We start from the raw sequence: 19,827 nt of genomic DNA, 5'->3' as shown, positions 1-19,827 counted from the left end.
ACGTCCCTTAACCTATAATAACTTAATCACCCTCCCCACCCACATCCTCGACCTAATCAAACTCAAAACCACCCTCCGCCGCCAACTCCACCGTAACAGATATAATCCCCGTTTCAACTACCTTAAAACCCGCATTGACTCCCTAACACAAACCATCCGATCCGAAATCCAATCCCTCTACGCCGAACACCACACCGTCAAACTCTCAGGTATCTCCATAAACAATCAAACATGCAACAAACTCCGCCACACCTGTCCCCACCTCGCCAAATCTAAAGCTCCTACCACCCTTCCACACAACACTTCTCCTAAAGACCATGCCGACCAATTGGCGAAAGCCTTTCTCGCAGCTCATCGCACCACCCTTCACCTTTCAGACCCTGCTACCGAATCTTCAGTTTCCCAACACCTCTCCGATCTTACGTCCAACTTTCCAATTTATACCAACTTACCAATTCCACCCCCAGGTCCTGCTCCTCACTTTTGCGACCCAATCCCATCCCTTTCCAAAGAATCCATCGAATCCATAATCCTTTCCCGTAAAAACAAAAAATCCACAGGTCCTGACAAAATTCCTACCATTATTCTTAAAAGGTGCGCCAAAACTCTAAGTCCTCTCCTTTCACAACTTCTCAACCATTGCTTCATTTTAGCTCACTTCCCCGCCCCTTGGAAACAAGCACACATCGTCCCCATCCGGAAAAAACAAGAACCCTCATCCAATCCCAATAGCTACCGCCCAATCTCCTTACTCAACTCCCTTTCCAAGATTTTTGAAGTCGCCATCCATGACCTTTTACTTTCCCACATCTCCGATCACGATACAATCCCCAGCTTCCAATTCGCCAACAAGAAAGGTCATGGCACATCACACGCCCTCCTCGTCCTCAAATCCGACCTATACAAAAACTTAAATAATAACATCCCCACCACCGCCTGCCTCCTAGACATTCAGAAGGCCTTCGATTCCGTATGGCACGGAGGCCTTATTTTCAAACTTTCTTTTATGTTCAAATTTCATCCACACCTTTGTCGACTTATACTTAGCTTCCTCTCCAACCGCCATTCCCAAGTTAAAGTCCTCGACTCCTTATCCGATTCCTACAGTCCCCCCGCAGGCATCCCACAAGGCTCGGTCCTCTCGGCAACCCTCTTCTCTCTCTACACTGCAGATATCCCTCTTCACCATTCCACCACATCTCCCTACACAGTTAAAGCTCTCCAATATGCCGATGACCTAATTCTCTATACCCCATCCAGAAATATTCGTGCCGCCCAATCCCGTGTAAACCACTCCATCCAATCCCTCAACTCCTACCTCATCTCCTGGAAACTTCTACTCAATCCGTCCAAATGCCATGCCATCGTCTTCCGAGGCAGGATAAAACTCACTTTCAAGATGCGCTGCGATATTTCCGATCTCCTCCTTAAAATTGGCCAAGATCCAATCCTCACCGTCACCTCCACAAAATACCTCGGCATCCATTTAAATTCCCGTCTCTCTCCCATTCCTCACGTTAATTCGATCCTCACCAACACTTCAACCGGTCTTAAATCCTTATGGCCCATCCTCAACTACAAGTCCCCCGTCCGTCCTGACGTTAAGCTCTACTGCTACAAGCTACTAATACGTCCATTAATGACGTACGGCTTTGTAGCTTGGTGTGATCTAACCTCACACCAAATGGAGCGCCTACGAGCTAACGAAAGGAAGTTCCTCCGAATATCCCTAGGCCCTTCCCATCCCCGTTCCAACCAAGCCGTCTACAACCGGACCAACTCGACCCGTTTAGACGTGTTTCTCATCAAATCCTTAATAAAATTCCTTTACCAAGCCCTAATCCATGACAATAACCTAGTCCGAGATTCCGTCTTCTCACACATCAGTCCTACTGATCGCCCATTTCGATCCCATGTCCCTCCTTCCGACATCCTTAGCCTACATTCCCTAGGCCGCGATTTCCGCAACGGCAGGTTACTATATTACCATCGACCATATAACGAACATCGCACTGACACTGTTTACTCCATATCCCAATAGTTTTAATCCTCCCCTTACGCATCCTTCTCCCATCCTTTTACCGGTAATTTATATTTCTCACACAATCTTTATTTTATCGGGGGTTTTTCCTGACTTTCCCTCCACTAGCTTGTAAGCTTAGGTTAAGTGAATCTGTATATTACTTTTATTATTAAGCTTTAGGTTAATTTCTAGATAAGACTAATGTCGTTAGAAATAAGTTCTAGTGTTAAGAAATAGCCTTAAGCTCAACATTGTAAATATTAAGTTAAATAAAATGAATGTGTCAAAAAAAATCCTAAGTGGCCGAAAACAACCTAGAGGGAAGAGCTATCCCAGAAACCTAAAAAGTTGGCGAAATTGATCGTGAAGGTCCGCCCGCAAAGACTGAAACTCGGTTGACACGTTCTCGCACGCCTCTGTGCTAGCCAGGCTCAGGAATGTGGGGGGTAGGTCTTGTGCGAGTCAGAACTTCCGCACAAAATCAGCTCCAAGGTAAAGATTAGTAATGAAACAACGGAATAAGGAGGAACGACATCAATTCTGCCCGATCACGAAACGTGATGTCACCCGACACTCTGCCTATATTGAGTAGCTAGTCCCGTCGGCAGCCCTGATATCGATGCGTAATCTCTCCCACTTGTGCCCCTGGGGTTGGGCTCTAAAATTTGAAATTTTGAACATACGGGCTTAGGAGTGCACCCGCAACTGAAACAAAAGACTTTAGGATCCTCCCAACAGTCTTCAAACAAATGTCCAATCTGCCGACAATTCCAGCAGACTAAGTCTAAATGACGATCTTGAATCTTCGACTAAGGATTTCCTGAGATGTTCTTTATGTCGACACTCTCTCCTTGAGAGGCGCTAAAAATTTCGCTCTATTGCACTAACTTACACAGCTCGCAAACCGTACTAGCCGGAAAGTAGAGAAGTTACCTCTGAACATGGGGTCCCAGCCCACGACGTAGCAACTCTGCCAAAACTTGTCTTTGGTTAAGGAATTTTCTAGCCTATTGGCTAACCAATGCACAGCTTTATAGTAACTGGCGAAATCTTCGGATGGACCTAGCATGCGGTCTCGCATCAGTTCATTGGCGAAAAGCCTCACTAAAAGAAGTCTACTCGATTGGTCCGACAGACTGGTGGTAGTTCCAGTACTAATCTGCTGCTCTGTCTCTGAAAAGAGTGTGTACATTAGTACACAGCAGGCTGAAATCCCCTGTAGGGCTGTGTTGGTCAAGGCCTCCACGCAGTAGAGGCACTAGTTGATAGGCAAAGTTTTTGATGTTCCATCAAAACCAAGTCCCAGGATGCCAAAATTGTGCAAACACGATCTTGTCGTCAAGTCCGTAAAAATTTCCACTATTTAGCCCATCGCGACGTCTGTCCTCAAAATGTACTGCACGAGTTGAAGCAGGCTGATATTGAGCTGCTTGATGTACTGAGTGCATGTTCGGGTCCGAGTCTCGAACCGCAGAAAATTGCTCTCGAACCAATCTTTCAATCGGTGAAGCGATATATGCGTCCGTCGCCCTAGCATCCCGCATGGAAGGATCAACCCAACCCACAGGATCCCTCCTCGCAGGCTCATGCCAACGTCAATCTTTGCGGGGGGACCTGCACGGTCAATTTAGCCAGCTTCTTAGGTTTCTGGGATAGCTCTTACCTCTAAGTCGTTCTCGGCCACTTAGAATGATCCTCTGATCATCCTGTTTTCATTAAGTTCATTACAGGGTTCTCGCTTTTATGTGACAGAGAATTATTTTCCAATTGTGAATCTACTAAGTATTACTAACGGTAGAAAAAAGGAAGAAAATTGTCAAAAAATGACAACAACTCCGAGCGGCACCCGCTATTCAAATCAGACTCATTCATAACCCGCAAAGTCTAAGTCAAATCAACTCAAAAAACAGCGACCCTTTTTCATCTCTTGACGGCACTTCTCATGGAAGACCCCATTAGATGACAATATTGCGACTAGTTAGCCAAAATCCAGCCACCTACACTGGCATTTCAAGGCAGTACGTCTTATAAATCTCATTTGTTTTAATTAAATATTCTAGTCCGAATCATTCTTCTCGCGACGGCCAACTTTCCGAAACACTTCTCGCGAGAGTCTAACACCACGTCCATTACAGCAAACGTTTACCCTAGCGAAAAGGCAGACTTATGAGCGGAACAAATGGGCATTGATCCAACTGAAACTGTAACGCAAAACTAGAGCTAGAAAACTATGCAACTATGAAAAGCCCATAAAATCCATTAAAAGTAACTTTTCTGTGTCAAATGATTTCTCTCTCATTTCGCTTTGGTCCCATATAGCGAAAGAGAACACTTTTCCAAAAGCATCCTTGCATCGAATGTATGTTGTCCTATATTAGGATCGAAAGAATAAATCAGAGTCGGTTTCAGGTTCATTTCAGCCGAAGACATCCAAAGGGTAGGAAAGCAGAAAAGCAACGAGGTTAAGGGGGCTAAAAGTAAAAAAGGCAGAGAGAGGGGAAAACCGGAAAATGAATACCCTACATAAATAGTCGCTATCCTCGCCTTGGTGTGCTACTTGGTACTGATCCAAATTTTATCCTTTAGCTAAACTTCCATTTTATTGAAAAATGTGATGACAATGCGTATCTGGGATATCTCCATGAGTTCCTTTTTTAATTTTTAGATAGTAGTGTCACATGGTGAAACAGTGCAGTTGGATTAAAACTAACGTAATATTTTCGTTCTTTACTTTTTAGGTTGGCAGCGGCTCAGGAAGCGGCGCTTGCAGGACAGCAACAGGGCTCCACAAGCGGGGGGCACTCGGGTCGAAGGGGAGCCCATCGCTTAGCTGATAGAATGGGCGGCCCGAGTAGTCAAGGCCAATCGCCACCCGGCGGTGGGCCAACATCACTGTTTATCCTCACCGAGGATAACCCCATTAGGAAATATACACGATTTATAATCGAATGGCCGCCCTTCGAGTACGCTGTGTTATTGACAATCATTGCTAATTGTGTAGTGTTGGCATTAGAAGAACATTTGCCTGAAGGTGATAAAACAGTATTGGCTCAGAAACTGGTAAGTAATTGATTTAAATTATAGTGTTGGGTCCTTTCATTGAAAATATATTTGGTTGCATGTTTTGATAATTTTATTGTACACATTAGAATTTGGGGCTTTCAGAGTTGAACGTCTGTAAGCAACGTAATCAGGGAAGTTATCCCTGACAGTCGTCTTCGGGAATAATAACTGCTCAATTTTACTTCTGAAAGAATAAGGCCATTAGCTATTAGTATCATCATATCAAATAGTTCGTAACTCCGTCGGGTAACTTTTTGAGAAAAAAAGTAAAGGAAAAGTAGTAATTTTCCTTCGAAAAGGGATAACATTTTTGCCTCGATAACCACAATTTGGATCTTGACCATTCCGAGACCGTAACAGCACACTAAGAGACAATGTGGTCAACATTGTGCTTGCCCGGAGCTATTACCCTGGTTTGACTCAGGTACTCATTCTCAACTAAATCGGCCGATATCCAATCCGATCCAAGAACGATGCAAATCTCTCTGACATTAAGATTTGAACTGCGATCCTCTGTTATGACAACCTTCGCTTGCTCAAACACAAAACCTTTCAACCCCAAAGATTTTAGAAGTAGCAGATAATCCTAGTATCACAAAGGTGATCTGAAGTAACTTAAAAAGGACAACGAAACTTTCAGCTTGAATATAATTCATAAAAGGTGGGAACTTTCCTTGGATGAGTGGAAGGGGGATTAGATGAACACAGTCGGTCAAAGTGACCGAAGATTGATTTCCTCCCAGAATTGTGGTTGGTCTGTCAACTGTGACTAGTGGCTGTACAGCCTGCTTTAAAGACTTCCACCATAAAATCAACAGATCCGACGGCGACCCGGCTTTCTACTGACTTACAAGAAATCGACACTAACGCGCTCAGGATGCGCAGGACTTATGATATCTGAATGGCCAAACTATAATTTGGGTTATAATGGAGACATAGAGGTATTTCCAGCAGGAGGATTTTGTCAATCACCACTTCCAGAGTCACTACTGAGATGCGGGGCAATTTCACCTGTCATGACTGAAAGAGGAAGGAATCAAGCGAGTGAAATCTGTAGAACCAACAGCACCAAGCTATTGCAGTTGAACTCTGGAGAGTAAAGAGCTGGAATCTGACCTTGTGATTCAGTAGCTTCTTCAATTACATTGTTGAGAAGAACCGAAAGAAAAGCGAGGCAGTCCCATGGAATATTTAAATTACCCTCCAATTCGGCTGCTGTATTTGCAAATTCCTTGAGTAACTGTCAAGCAGGGATTTGCCAAGAATTCTGGTATAGTCGACACAATACATGCTGTATGGTTGCTCATGGGAAAACGTCGTGAGAAATAACCACCATTTTTATACTTTCTTTAGGGTTCGCTCGAGTATTATGTAAGCTCATCCGAAATTTACATCAACACATCTAGTGACAAAGGAACTCATCTGCTATTTTACCAAAGAGCGAAATTAGGCGTGTTGCAAGTATGTCAAGACCGCTCCTCTGACTGGTGCTCACAAAGCAATCTATGATCTACAACTAAATCTGAAAAAAACCGATTTTTTCAAGGCCAATCCCTAAAAAGTGACATAGATCCTTAAGTATGGTTGTGATAAACTATGCCATGAAGTTACTTCATACATTACTACAGCCTGGCTGAATAATACATAAGTAAATGCCATAAGTCGATCGTAGCGTTGCCTTTTGTGACTTCGAGCGCCTGGATGGCTAAACTGTCAAATTAACAAGCAATAATTAGGCACGCTAGATAATGATTTAACATCCACCAGCACCATCCTTACGTATGAGAGAAGTGACGAGCTCGAACTAGATGAGTCGACTTTGGACAAACGATGGAGTCACTAGTCTAAATAGGCGAAAGGGATTTATTCGTCTCAGATAGTAAATAGCAAAAATTCTAGGTCCTATGCAGATTTCCAGTGGTTCACACATAAGTGGAAGATTAAAAATCCACTAAAATTATTCCCTACTTCTTGCAAAAGATGCAAAACCTTCAAATTCCAAAATTATCTTTTAGCCAAGGAAATATTATTTCTATATTGAATAGAAATGGACGCAGCGAAGGGGTCAAGTGAAATGGAGGGCTTCGGTAAAGCACTCTCTCTCTCTAATGTTGCACTGTATCGTACAGAATAACATTTTGATACTATTGTAACCGTAATCCTGTGTCAAACTCACATTAATCACATCCTGAAGATACTCTATCTACGCAAGAACCAGTTTCATGACATATTCACTATCGAATTTCTGTACAGATTGCTCAGCTATGATTCAACCATGACTTATTATATTGGGAAAAATAACACTGTCAAATGAAGGAAGATGCTGTCTATGAGAGCCTTCGTACAAGTCACATCTTAATTATGATAACAGCTCTAAATGAGAAGATGGGGTCTGACAACATTACATTTGTTGATGTTAAATCAAGCTTCAAAGTTTCAAATGATCTGAAGTGAATATTTTATCAAATCGCATCACCACTAGGCTATACTAGACATAAATCTACGCAAAAAGCGGAACGCTTATATTGGCCTTTAAAGAGCATACTCCTCGCTGATCAGTTAAGTCCTGATTGATTGATGGTCGTCTTCGAACACAAATTGACTTGGAGACCACAATCAGGACCCCACTGTGACTGGCATAACGGCACTGGTTTATAATGAATGGTGTCGGGGGACTATCCCGGGTCCCATGGTACCAGATAACTTCCGATGAGGCTTCGTGGTCAGACTCCAGATGAGTCCTGTCCAGACTCGGCTCTAATCGTGCTAATTAGGCCGCGAAGTATTCACCAATTCAATGGGAACACAACATTTCCCGGTGCCACCACTTGGAGGTTCTCCTTAGTTACTTGGTGTTGACTCCGCTGACATGGCTGCTGCCCATTTGCCTGCTCATCACTTCTGAGCACCTTCTTGGTGATCATGTGCTTTCGATTGGCTGTTGCATCCATGTTTACTTACTTTAATGGCGAACTTCGAACTGGCTAACTACGGGAAAGCGGAGGTAGGCTGGTGAGCGTAAGGCTTCTTTATCCCCTGTAATGTTTGCTGCATATGGAAAGGAAATTCGAAACCATTACAATTTCGGTGACGGGCAATATGAAAAAAGGTAGTTTACCTTTACCTTGATCAGAGGAGTGAAAGTTGTCCCAAATAAAAATAAATTCGGTACCATTGACAGTGGCTTGACTGAGGGGATAAAGCCCCCGCCGTTCACCTCGTCGCCTGGAGTGTCAGTCATCATAGATGTTTGTGTTCATATTGCGTTTGTTTCGCTGCGGTGAGCTTATTACTTGCACTTGTTGCTTGTTATGAAAATTAAACTGAAGTACAGAGAACACTCACTGAACATAGAGAGGGAAGAAAACAACAAACATGGGGTCGCTCTATACTCCATAAAAGAGTCAACAGGTTGAGCGCCAAAGTCTAGATTCTCGTACTATTGGTTTAAATCCGGATTCCGGTGATGGGAGTTTGTAATTTCTTTTTTGGTCAGTTTGCGCACTTGAAATCATTATTTACCTAGTATTAAGTTCGTTATTAGCAAAACTGAAGTGCAATCTCAAATTGGTCCGGATGATTAAATGGTCATAGCACTGAGGTATACTTCATTCGCTTGATACTAAAGAACTAAGATTTTTCTCGGGAATTGAAAGGAAAGGTAGATTTTGAAGATTCTATTAAGTATAATACCACCTTAAGTGCGATAGTCGAGGATATTTTTGAATGTGTGATTCACAAGGACTTCATATGGCAGTATCCAAATATGGAAGGAATTCCCTCGCTTGAAGGCTCCCTACACCGGGTGAACGGTTCTTTAAAGACGGGGTGGTGTTTAATTGGTAGTCCGCCGGCGTATTGTTCTGGGAGTCCAACACTCGTACGCGTAAACAACTGGAAAAGAGTAAAATTTGCGTCATACCATTGGATAAGATTGTCAGTCGATCACGAATCTTGGAATTAGCTGGTGGTTCCAGAGTAGTGCTCTCGTAGTGAGATTTAGCCACTGTTGACCTTTGATGTAAAAGTAAGAGATTACTGTTCATCATCCCTATCGACCTAATCCAGTAGGTACCGTAGAAACAGGTAGCGACGACAGAAGGGGCGATATCTGCTGTAGCAAGAGGTCAATATTTCAGCTCAATACTTTCGATGGCACAGTAATCAGGTTGCTAGTGACGGTAACTTAGAATCCTTGCTTCGGCGAGCTGTTAGTGGCCTCGTATTTGTGGTGTATTTATCTTTTCTTTCCTTTATCATCATCATCAACGGCGCAACAACCGGTATCCGGTCTAGGCCTGCCTTAATAAGGAACTCCAGACACCCCGGTTTTGCGCCGAGGTCCACCAATTCGATATCCCTAAAAGCTGTCTGACGTCCTGGCCCACGCCATCGCTCCATCTTAGGCAGGGTCTGCCTCGTCTTCTTTTCCTACCATAGATATTGCCCTTATAGACTTTCCGGGTGGGATCATCTTCATCCATACGGATTAAGTGACCCGTCCACCGTAACCTATTGAGCCGGATTTTATCCACAACCGGACGGTCATGGTATCGCTCATAGATTTCGTCATTGTGTAGGCTACGGAATCGTCCATCCTCATGTAGGGGGCCAAAAATTCTTCAGAGGATTCTTCTCTCGAACGCGGCCAAGAGTTCGCAATTTTTCTTGCTAAAAACCCAGGTCTCCGAGGAATATATGAGGACTGTCAAGATCATAGTCTTGTACAGTAAGAGCTTTGACCCTATGGTGAGACGTTTCGAGCGGAACAGTCTTTGTAAGCTGAAATAGGCTCTGTTGGCAGACAACAACCGTGCGCGGATTTCATCATCGTAGTTGTTATCGGTTGTGATTTTCGACCCTAGATAGGAGAAATTGTCAACGATCTCAAAGTTGTATTCTCCTATCCTTATTCTTGTTCGTGTTTGTGTTTGACCAGTGCGGTTTGATGTTGTTGGTTGATTCGTCTTCGGTGCTGACGTTGCCACCATATATTTTGTCTTGCCTTCATTGATGTGCAGCCCAAGATCTCGCACAAATCGCCGCCTGCTCGATCTGGATGAAGGCAGTTTGTACGTCTCGGGTGGTTCTTCCCATGATGTCGATATCGTCAGCATAGGCCAGTAGTTGGGTGGACTTGAAGAGGATCGTACCTCTTGCATTCACCTCAGCTCCTTTATATCAGAGAAAAATTAAAATTGTTACAAGGTGAAGATTGAGGTTGAACAGTATTATCGACGATAATAGAAGGTATGAAATGCGAGTGAGAATATTTTTAATAACTCCCACGTCTAGTGACACTTTTCCAAAAGTTGAAGTCATTGGTTGAAAGACGAAATTGATGAAGGGTTTAATGAGCTTTCCTCCAACCATGAAGTCTTTTTGTCCATCTTCCATAAGATAATGTAATCCAGATTGGGCTCCTTCTGCTTGTAATGCAGTTAATCAATCCATCAATCCCCTTCGATTTTATATCCTTGGGAGATGAATGTTCAGTGTAAGAAGCATTATTTTTTGCTCTTACATAAGTAGTCACTACTTTTAGTTTTTATCAAATCTACCTTTAACTAGTTCGAATGCTGCGCAACAAATACTGTGGGCGATTTCTCCCTCAAATATTCTTCTTTTTCTTTAGCCTTTGTCTTGATCATAAACGGCGTCGACTCATCGTGACCATCTAGCGTATCAAGCCACCGTTGTTTCGGCCAACCTTTTGGTCGCTTACCATCGACTTCGATGTTCAAACCAATCTTGGCTAGAGAATTCTCGTAAACACGAATTACGTGACCATACCATCGCGGACGCACCTTTCGCAATTTTTTTTCGATCGGTGCAACCCCATCTCAATCGCGGGTATCCTCATTTCGGATATGACAAGGCGTGTCGTGCCATTAGTAAAACGCAGCAACTTCGTCTCCATAACCGCAGTAAGCCGTTCATGGGACATCCGGTAACAGAATCCCATAATTACCGATCTTTGGGCGAAAATCGAACGTCTGAAAGAAACCTTGTCACATGAATCGGTTCGTCGCACCCCTTGAAAATCGCAACCGTAATTAACGCCTATCTTTGCACTAATTCTCCCGCTGCTGCAAAGAAAATGAAAACGCCCCCAATCATCATCTATCAGGATGGAAAAGAGTTATCCCAGAATATGTGCCTCCGCCATAAATCTGCATCTGATGGGTCTTAGAGGTGTCAACCCTCGTTCGCCAAGATGTCGATGGGGACCATGCCTGCTATCACAAAAGCAGCTTCGTCTGATGTTGTACGGTAAGCGCACGACGTTCACAATGCACTCAATCGGTATGGAGCTGCGATTTTACTTCTATTTGCTTCCAACTTCAAAGACGGTGCCCAGACTGGAGCTGCATACAGCAATATGGAGCTGACAACTCTCGAGATCAGGAACCGACGGCTTTACCTATGTCTACCTTTATTTGGTAACATTCTTACCAACAATGTACCCACCCCGGAAGTTTGGTTGCTGAATTTTTAAAATGGGACTTGAATTTCAGTCTTTGGTCAACCATGACTCCTAGGTATTTAAGCGTTGGCTGAGACTGTATGTTGTGTTCACCAATCCTGACCTTTATCCACGTTTGCTTCCTTCGCTTGATGATCACAACTACTTCGGTTTAATGCTCTGCGAGCGTCAGACGCGCTTGCGCTTCCTCTAGCCAAGACCTGATTACAAAAATTGCCTCGTTTGTGAGTACCTCGATCTTATCAATATCTGCCACGATAGTCACTCCGATGTCGTCTGAGAAACCAATGATTTTTACTCTTTTGGAGAGGACTGATCCTTCAGTCCGGCAAGTTTTTTTTACATCTTAGGTCCATCGTCCGAATCGTATCACAATATCCTTTTCCGGAGAAATTCCATAACTATGTGCACCAGGGAGTTAGAAGCGCCCAGTTTGGTTAAAGCCGCAATTATTTTGCTCCAGAGTAACTACCACGCAAGATTTATTGTCCTCCATTGCTTTTTCCGCAACTTCCGCCACAGTACTGATGGCGTTGACAGTAGATCTTGCCTTTCGGAATCCGAACCGCTTGTCTGGGAGACTACCATCCTTTTCTGTGATTGGTACAGGCCTATTGCCGATGACCCGTTCGAAGAGTTTTCTGATGCCACACTTGGTGGTCTTCATACATGCAAAAGGGAGGTGTAAATGTTTTTCTCACCAAATATAGTCATGTCGGGTATCTAATGAAAGGTCTCGATTAGCACTTTCGAAACCCGGTCCTAGTTCTGACTACCAAACCGCAAAATCTGCAAGCAATCAAGGAGATCCCACTCTGTGGTCCCTAGGCTCCGAAATACCCTCCATAGCGGTATCCTTAATAATAATGCATATATTACGTGCTACGTACTAGTGGAGCAAACGCGCACTCAAATGTGTCTCTATGAGAAATGCACAAAACCTTTCATAACTGAAGCGTCCAGCTTCCGATTTCCCGACTTGTTATTAGATTCTCAAGGTTTCAACAAATTCATCTGGGCACCCGTTCATAATAATAAACATCATCATCGAACAAGATTAATAGCCTTTTGCTTAGGATGAGAATATACAGGTTTCTGGGTGCACATATATGCACCTCATAAGGTTATCTAAAGATTTATATAAGGTTGTAGCCGCTCAAGAAACATTCTGTCAATGTGGTAATGAGGATCACAGCATTCCCTGGACCAAAGATTTCCCCATTCTAATTGTAATTGAATTTTTAGCAATAAAACCTAAAAACAAGTCGGGAAACCGAAAGCTCAGCGCTTCAGGTATGAAAGGTTTTGTGTATTTATTATAGAGACACATTTGAGTGCGCGTTTGTTCCACTAGTACGTAGCACGTAAAATTTTGTGTTTCTAGAGTGAACTTAAGGGGGGTTTTCCTGTCAATTGCTAAAAATTCTAGTAATGTACTATTGTTAACTTTATTTGAACAGGTATCGGTATAGAGGGTATTTCGGAGCCCAGGCACCATATAGTGGCAGCTCCCTGATTTTTTTCAGATTTTTCGGTTGGTTAGTTTCTGAGAATGGGTTCGTTAAAGAAATGACCACTTTCAACCCCCCGCACTGCCCACCTTTTCAAACAAATGTCAAAACTAAGACCGGCTTCTAAAAGTACTAACCGAGACCTTTAATTTGGTACCCCACATGACTATATTTGATGAAAAAAAAATGTACACCCCCTTTTGCATGTATGGGGACTATATGCCTGAGCGTTCACAGTTGCCACCTTTCTACCAAATTTGGTGCCAATCGCTATAACCGTCTCCGAGAAAAATGCGTGTGACGGACAGACAGACAGACAGACGGACAGACAGTAAACCGATTTTAATAAAAAAAACCTTAAAAAGATAAGTAATTTCTTTATTACCGAGGATTTTCCTATTACAGTTTTCCTAGCCTTCTAAGTATAGTCCCGAAAATTTTAATAATTTCGATACATAGCAAGCAAAGACTATTCACTACTGACCAACATTTTTTTTTATATTTTAGGAGAAAACAGAAGCCTATTTTTTAGGCATATTCTGTGTGGAAGCATCGCTCAAGATCCTTGCCTTAGGGTTCGTTCTGCATAAACACTCCTACCTCAGGAATATATGGAACATAATGGATTTTTTCGTTGTAGTGACGGGGTAAGTACATCCGCAATTCCTACTTCACATGCATGCCTTTTACATTCAACTATATTTCTAGACTATAAGAAATAACAATACATTCTTCCATCTATTTAAATTTATTTAATTTTACACAATAACAGTTTTATAAACATCTAACCAATACCTTAGCTCTATGACGATCTTCGCTGAGGCAAATGTTGATGTCGACCTACGCATGTTGCGGTCATTTCGTGTTTTAAGGCCGCTTAAGCTCGTTTCTAGGATACCAAGTAAGACGACCGAGTGCTCAGCAAGGAGTGCAATTAAGTAGGACTTGTTCGCAGAAGCAGAGAAAGATTTTTTTTATCAAATTATAAATATTAATACATACACAGATATTTGTGTTTTACGTCCATAGATATTTCGTTTCTAGCAATCTAGGCACTAGATAAGGCTAACTCGTGCCAGTCGGCTCAGTCGGATTTTAAATAGGATGTGTGCTAGCTAATATGTGTCCTTCCGCTTCAAAATATATAATTTATCTAGTAGCCGCTGTAGGCGGTATGAAGTGCTAGATATAATGTGCGAAGTAAACTAGCTGAGTAACCTTTTAGACCAGTAGTGCCTAAACTATATTTAAATTGACTTAGGTGTGTTCATTAACCCCAGCCAAAACAGCCTATACCTTCAGAATTCCCATGATATTGTGCAAAGGAACATCCGTATCTCTGTGGTACGGTGTGTGATGAATTGGGTAACTGCAGCTTCTCTTTACCAACTTTTCTTCGGATCATTTGCGTGCAATCGCCACCATTTTGAACGGAGCTCGATCAGAGATTCACAGCATCCGTCGAATAATGGTGATTCGTTTTGCAAAACGAGTTCCCTCCTATGTAAAGCTACGTTGTTTGGTTTGTTATGGCAACTCTAACAATAGCACAGCCAACCTGGGTTGTCAAGAGTTAGATAATAAAGTTCCTCTTCAAAAGATTTCATAAAATCAGACCATTATCTCATCCAGTTTCAAAAATACCCGCGCTTCTGTAATACCAAAAGAGAGCTTCATGAGAGAAATACGTTTGTATCCATGTATAGAACCACCTAGGAAAAGGTCTTCCAACTCCTCTGCTTCTAATGGTTAATTTCTCTGCACTAGCTCTTTTATTCATCTGTACTACCACTGACGAAAAGAGCCGCATATCTGCCGGCTTTCATTGCGAATTCGTCAAAATATCATCTACAGTTTCTTAGCATATCGAAAAATAGATTGTCTCCCTTCCATTCCTTTGTTGTCAGTTCTAAATTGAAAACAATCGCTAAGGTCTGAGTAAATGGTTCCCATTTTTGTACAACTTTCTATCGAAGGTAGCAGAAAGCAGATGGGCCTGTGAAATTTTCATATATGATATCTACATAAAATCGCTAGTGAAGGATGAAGAACTAGCAATATAACACAAACAGCTCCTCTGTAGAATGTAGGTATGATCCTTTGGTTTGTTTCACACGTATACGGTTCTATTCAGTTCAATTCATTGTTAGGTCAGTTTCGATCACTGCCGACAAGAATAAAACGGTGTTTCGGTTCTAACTCGGTGTCTATTCGGTACATAATTGAAACCATATAGTACCGAATGTTCCCACGACACGAAACAGGGAATGGAACGATATAGGGATAGTATCACCTTGTTGTTGATGCTTTCATTAAAGTCACCACAGTGCATCTGATAATCTTGTTACCAAAAAGGTGGATTTGACTCACATAATTGAAGTCGTCCTTTATGGTTTCTTATATTTCCATTGATGTTTACTTCTACCTCAAAAGTCCTGCCTTGGCTGTTATTTATCGCGATAAATTAGTATGGATGTCTGCGGGTCATGCTAGAGTCAGACGTCTCAGTTTCCGCCTCACTCTCAAAATTTGCATTTTTTTAGTACTTCAGGAGCCAAAGCCCGTAAACTTTCCTTCAGGCTCCAACTCCTGAGGAGTATAAATTATTTTAACCCATGCAAACTAGCTAGTTCTAATGCTCACTGTGGTTCTGAGGTTATCTTTGTAATAGTAAAAAGAACCGAAATACTCCACTTTCGACTTCCAAGAAAATACTCTCGCTCTCCTCAGGAGCAGCAGAGAGACAGCAAACTTTTCTCTATCTACAAGGACCTCAAGCATTTTCGTTTCCCGATGACGGGTTGTCGCATTGGAGTCTTTACAAACCATAAATCCCCAACTTATGAATTTAACCAAAAAAGAGGTAAAGCTTCCCCGCGGCAACTAAATCAATTTATCACCGACTTAATCCACGTATCCCGCAGTAAAAATATGGCGTCGGATGTGTTGTCGCAGGTAAACATCATGCAAATGTCCACGGAAATCTCAACTGAAAAATTAAAAATGCAACAGATATTTGACTGACAATTATAAGGACTCATAAAAACCGCGACAGCCGGTAAAAGTTGACAGAATCGTTTTGCTGCAAACCAAAGTGAAACTGACTCTTTTTCTCATACAAAGTTCCCTTCAATGTCACTCGACGGATGTCAGTTCCAAATAGGCTTAAGAATTTGGACATACAACACAAATTCTTATTCCTTCTTTCTTCTCTATGGAGATGTCCTTATCCGAGAGGTGAATAGCATTGCATTAACATTTGAGGAATTTTACGGCAAAATGAGAATATTTTGACTAAGCCTTCATTTTCCCACTTTTAAGGGATATCACTACCCCAACTTTGTAACATGGTGATATGGCCTAAAATCAATTGTAACTATTATCCATAGTACGTGAAATTTACACAATTTACTTTCTTAGATGATTAGATGTTAAGTCATACAGGCTATGTAGACTTATCACCTATTAACGGGGTTGAAGCCGTATTTAACGGAGTTAGAACTACATTTGGTGGAGTTGTTTTATTCAACTGAATCGTTACCCTTTGCGCATCAGTGGGGTTTAAGGTTTTTACCAGCTTAATTTGGACTAGATAGCTAATCTTTTGTTTTCAGCAGTCTCCCGATAACCCGGTGTTTAGAGGGCAATGCTGTCACAGCGGAGGGTTTCAGGTCAAATCTCACTGGTGGCAAAATTGTTTTGTATGCAGGCTGGATATCGGATACCAGTCGACCCAGCTATGAATGTGAACCTGAGTCGTACCGAGTGACAATCACGGGCGAGCGCAGTGCTCACCATATTGCCTCCTACAGTGTAGCTCCGGTAGTGTATCGTTATGACCTTGAATGAAGTGCTCTAGCGCACTTCAAAAAATAGACCCAATTGGATTGTCGCGCCAACGATTATTATTCAGCGAAAACGACATTTTACTTATCTGAATTCACTATTAACTGTTCACAGGATACGGCTCCTATCTTATTATTTCAGCTAAAAATATCCAGCCTGCGTCAAAAATATAATATCACAAATAATCAAAAATCAAAAATCAAATCAAAAATCAAAAAAAAAACCATAAAGTTGCCTGAATGATATATTGATAATTTGGGATTAGTTGATTGAGTCAAAGCCTTCAGCCGAAAATGGAAGTTGTTTGTGAGTAGTTTTGTATGCTATCAAAACCCAGCTCGCAGGAAGCGGTAATAGTGTAGGCACTATCCGATGAGATAATATTAAGCGGTCATGCCTGGCACAACAAAGGTGAGCCGTCATTTGGGCTGGTTTTTTATGGCACTCCTGTCTGTCAACTAAATTTTTTTCACGTGGAGGCTTTGACTCATTCAACCAATCCCAAATTGTTACTAAAAATGGCTTCCAACGCTACCTTCCACAGGTTTATTTATTGCACGTTGCGCAACAATCGCATTATGCCTTTATAAATGGCTCCCAACACAAGGTCCTGCATTTCTTATATTCATAGTCCAACATTTGTTTGGTTCCAATAAAATAGAAAATAGCCTTTTCTAGCTCCCAACTTCGTTTTGGTGTATCGAAAAGGGGTACAATATTTTCTCTTTGTTCCCGGCTAGGCTCCTCGTGCACTTCGTCCTTCAAATTTTAGGTTACACGCTTTTTCCCAAGAAGCAAGTGTTCCTAAGTCTTGCTTTCCCATCCCAACTTGTACAGCGGAAAGCCTGTCGTTTTTGGTGCTTGCCTTTGAGACTTAGCATCTCGTAGGTGATTGTTTTCCAAGAGTCTCTGGATCTACGGGCTATATACTGAAAAGTATTACCCTCCAAGCTTCTGAGGAATGTCCTTTTTTACGTTTTTGTGAAACAGCAATCTGTCCGTTCATTTATTTGAAAAATCTAATAATTTTCATCGGAGAAATGAAGCGGTGGGTGATCTAAAATATTGATAGAATATGGAGACAGTTGGCTATTGTTGCTGTTCCGCCCTCAATGTTTCATCCTCATTTTGTTCTCAGATGCCAAACGAAGAAACTTAAATTCTAGGAATACCCCAGGGGACAATTCGAAGGATGTTTCTCCGTTGATAATGCACTTTATGCGGGAGTTTTCCAGCGATGGTATTTTGAATATCCGTGAGCTTGACGGTGATTGAAATGGAGCTGTGAACATTTAGGGAATGAAGAGAAGTTCTGAAGGCTTGTTTGGAATGAATGGTAATTATTTGGTTTATTTTGATTTATCACAATTTCGGCAGATGCCGGATTTTACCTAATACTAGCACTAAGTACCAAGCATTTAGGCTTGAAGGATCCTACCTACTTAAAAGTTAAAAGGGCGCTGGCGGTGGTGGCCGGTGGTTGGTTAGTGGGAGAATCCGTTAAGAACTCCCCACCCATAGAGCAGCGGTGTACTTCTGCATGGTTTGAATCAGACTGTGTGAAAGTCCCAGGGTATCAAGGGTATCAATAATACACGTGCAGCGACCGTCTTGTCAACTAACAGTACATCACGCTGTTGTGTGGAATGTAAGGGCGATAAGACGGACATGTTCCCGTGATCAGCCCATGCTTGTATGCAAGGTTTTGATGGATCACCGTACATACAGCATTATGCCTGTTCGTGTATTGCACCGGCGACGAAATAGTACAGCCAGAAATGAGATGGTTTAGTGTCTCTAACGTCGAACCACACACTCTGCACTGGTCGTTCTCCAACCGCTCTCTCATTATAAGCTTTTTATAAACTCGCGTACGTTGCATTTTGGGCCATCTGGGATACTTTCGTCGTTCCATCGAAATCGACTGCAAATGACAGAAATTTGCTGCTTTAGTGCGTCCAGAATTTCAACTACAGGTGTCTTACTGGGCGCTGAGAATCGCATACTTCCGGTATACTGTTTGGCAGTGCTGATTTTAGACAGCCCAGCAATGTCTTGCCTTTGTGAATCACGCCGACGTTCCAGACGACTTTTCCGTGGTGGATCTCTTCGTTCACTCAAAGCAAAAACGCAAAAGCAAATTTTCTGACCACGCAATCTACAGCCGCAACTGTACCACAATACCCAAATTATTATAGTTGCAGAAGCGACATATCAGCACACAGGTATGGCATATCAACATTGATTTGAGATAGAATTCTTGGAGTTGCTGAAGACATATAGTGTCTAGGAATACCTGGTCTATGCAAAGGATCTATTTCCAAGCATTGTATACATGCTTTTTGGAACGTCAGCGGAGGCTTCACCTGGACGGTAAAGAAGAGTGCTTCGGCGAGTACTGAAACTGTTGCCTGCAATACGGCGTGGTGTTGTTGATGCCGCCACCTGTGCCCCTATCGACTATCAGTCACCAGCTTCCCCGATGACATCAAATCGAACCCGTTCCCTGATGACGGCTGGAATTGTGTCGCTGCAAGTAATGAAGCGGTACTGGTCTGCGATCCGTTGCGCAGTCACGTGCGTGTATTGTAAAATCTCTGGTGCAACAAGGGGCAGTAAGATGTTGTACCCACCGCCACCATCATTTTGTAGTAGAAAAGGTTCATTTCCTCAGCAAACTTCATCCGCTGGCTGCGTGAACCAGGTGGCCGCCACAGATTGTGGCGAAACAGCTGCATCAAGGGGAGCTATGCTCCTGGTCATCGTTGCGCCTAGACTCCGTGCTGTCCATTACAGCCTGACCCAATCACCAAGCCAGACGACCTCTCCCGGCCATCCGTACCAGACCTTAGGTTTCGCCTTCTTCTTATTTAATATATTTGCATTTTATACCGAAT

The 19,827-nt window shown here is 42.5% G+C and overlaps 1 protein-coding gene across 3 annotated transcripts in view; it reads left to right on the top strand.

Annotated features, from left to right (window-relative positions):
• Window positions 1–19,827, top strand: part of LOC119653695 (voltage-dependent calcium channel type A subunit alpha-1) — a 399,598-nt gene that overhangs the window by 151,869 nt on the left and 227,902 nt on the right. For 2 of the 3 annotated variants that reach the window (XM_038058565.1, XM_038058567.1), the window contains exons 2-3: window positions 4,762–5,083; window positions 13,592–13,731. In XM_038058565.1, coding sequence (XP_037914493.1) covers window positions 4,762–5,083; window positions 13,592–13,731 — 462 coding nt within the window. Of the gene's footprint in view, window positions 1–4,761; window positions 5,084–13,591; window positions 13,732–13,856; window positions 13,986–19,827 lie in introns of those variants that run through there. The other variant, XM_038058568.1, reaches the window with a different exon arrangement.

This window comes from Hermetia illucens, chromosome 4, assembly GCF_905115235.1.
Source record: "Hermetia illucens chromosome 4, iHerIll2.2.curated.20191125, whole genome shotgun sequence".
Classification (NCBI taxonomy): domain Eukaryota; kingdom Metazoa; phylum Arthropoda; class Insecta; order Diptera; family Stratiomyidae; genus Hermetia; species Hermetia illucens.
The sequence above is the reverse complement of the archived record's forward strand: the minus strand, read 5'-3'. Positions and strand labels throughout refer to the sequence as shown.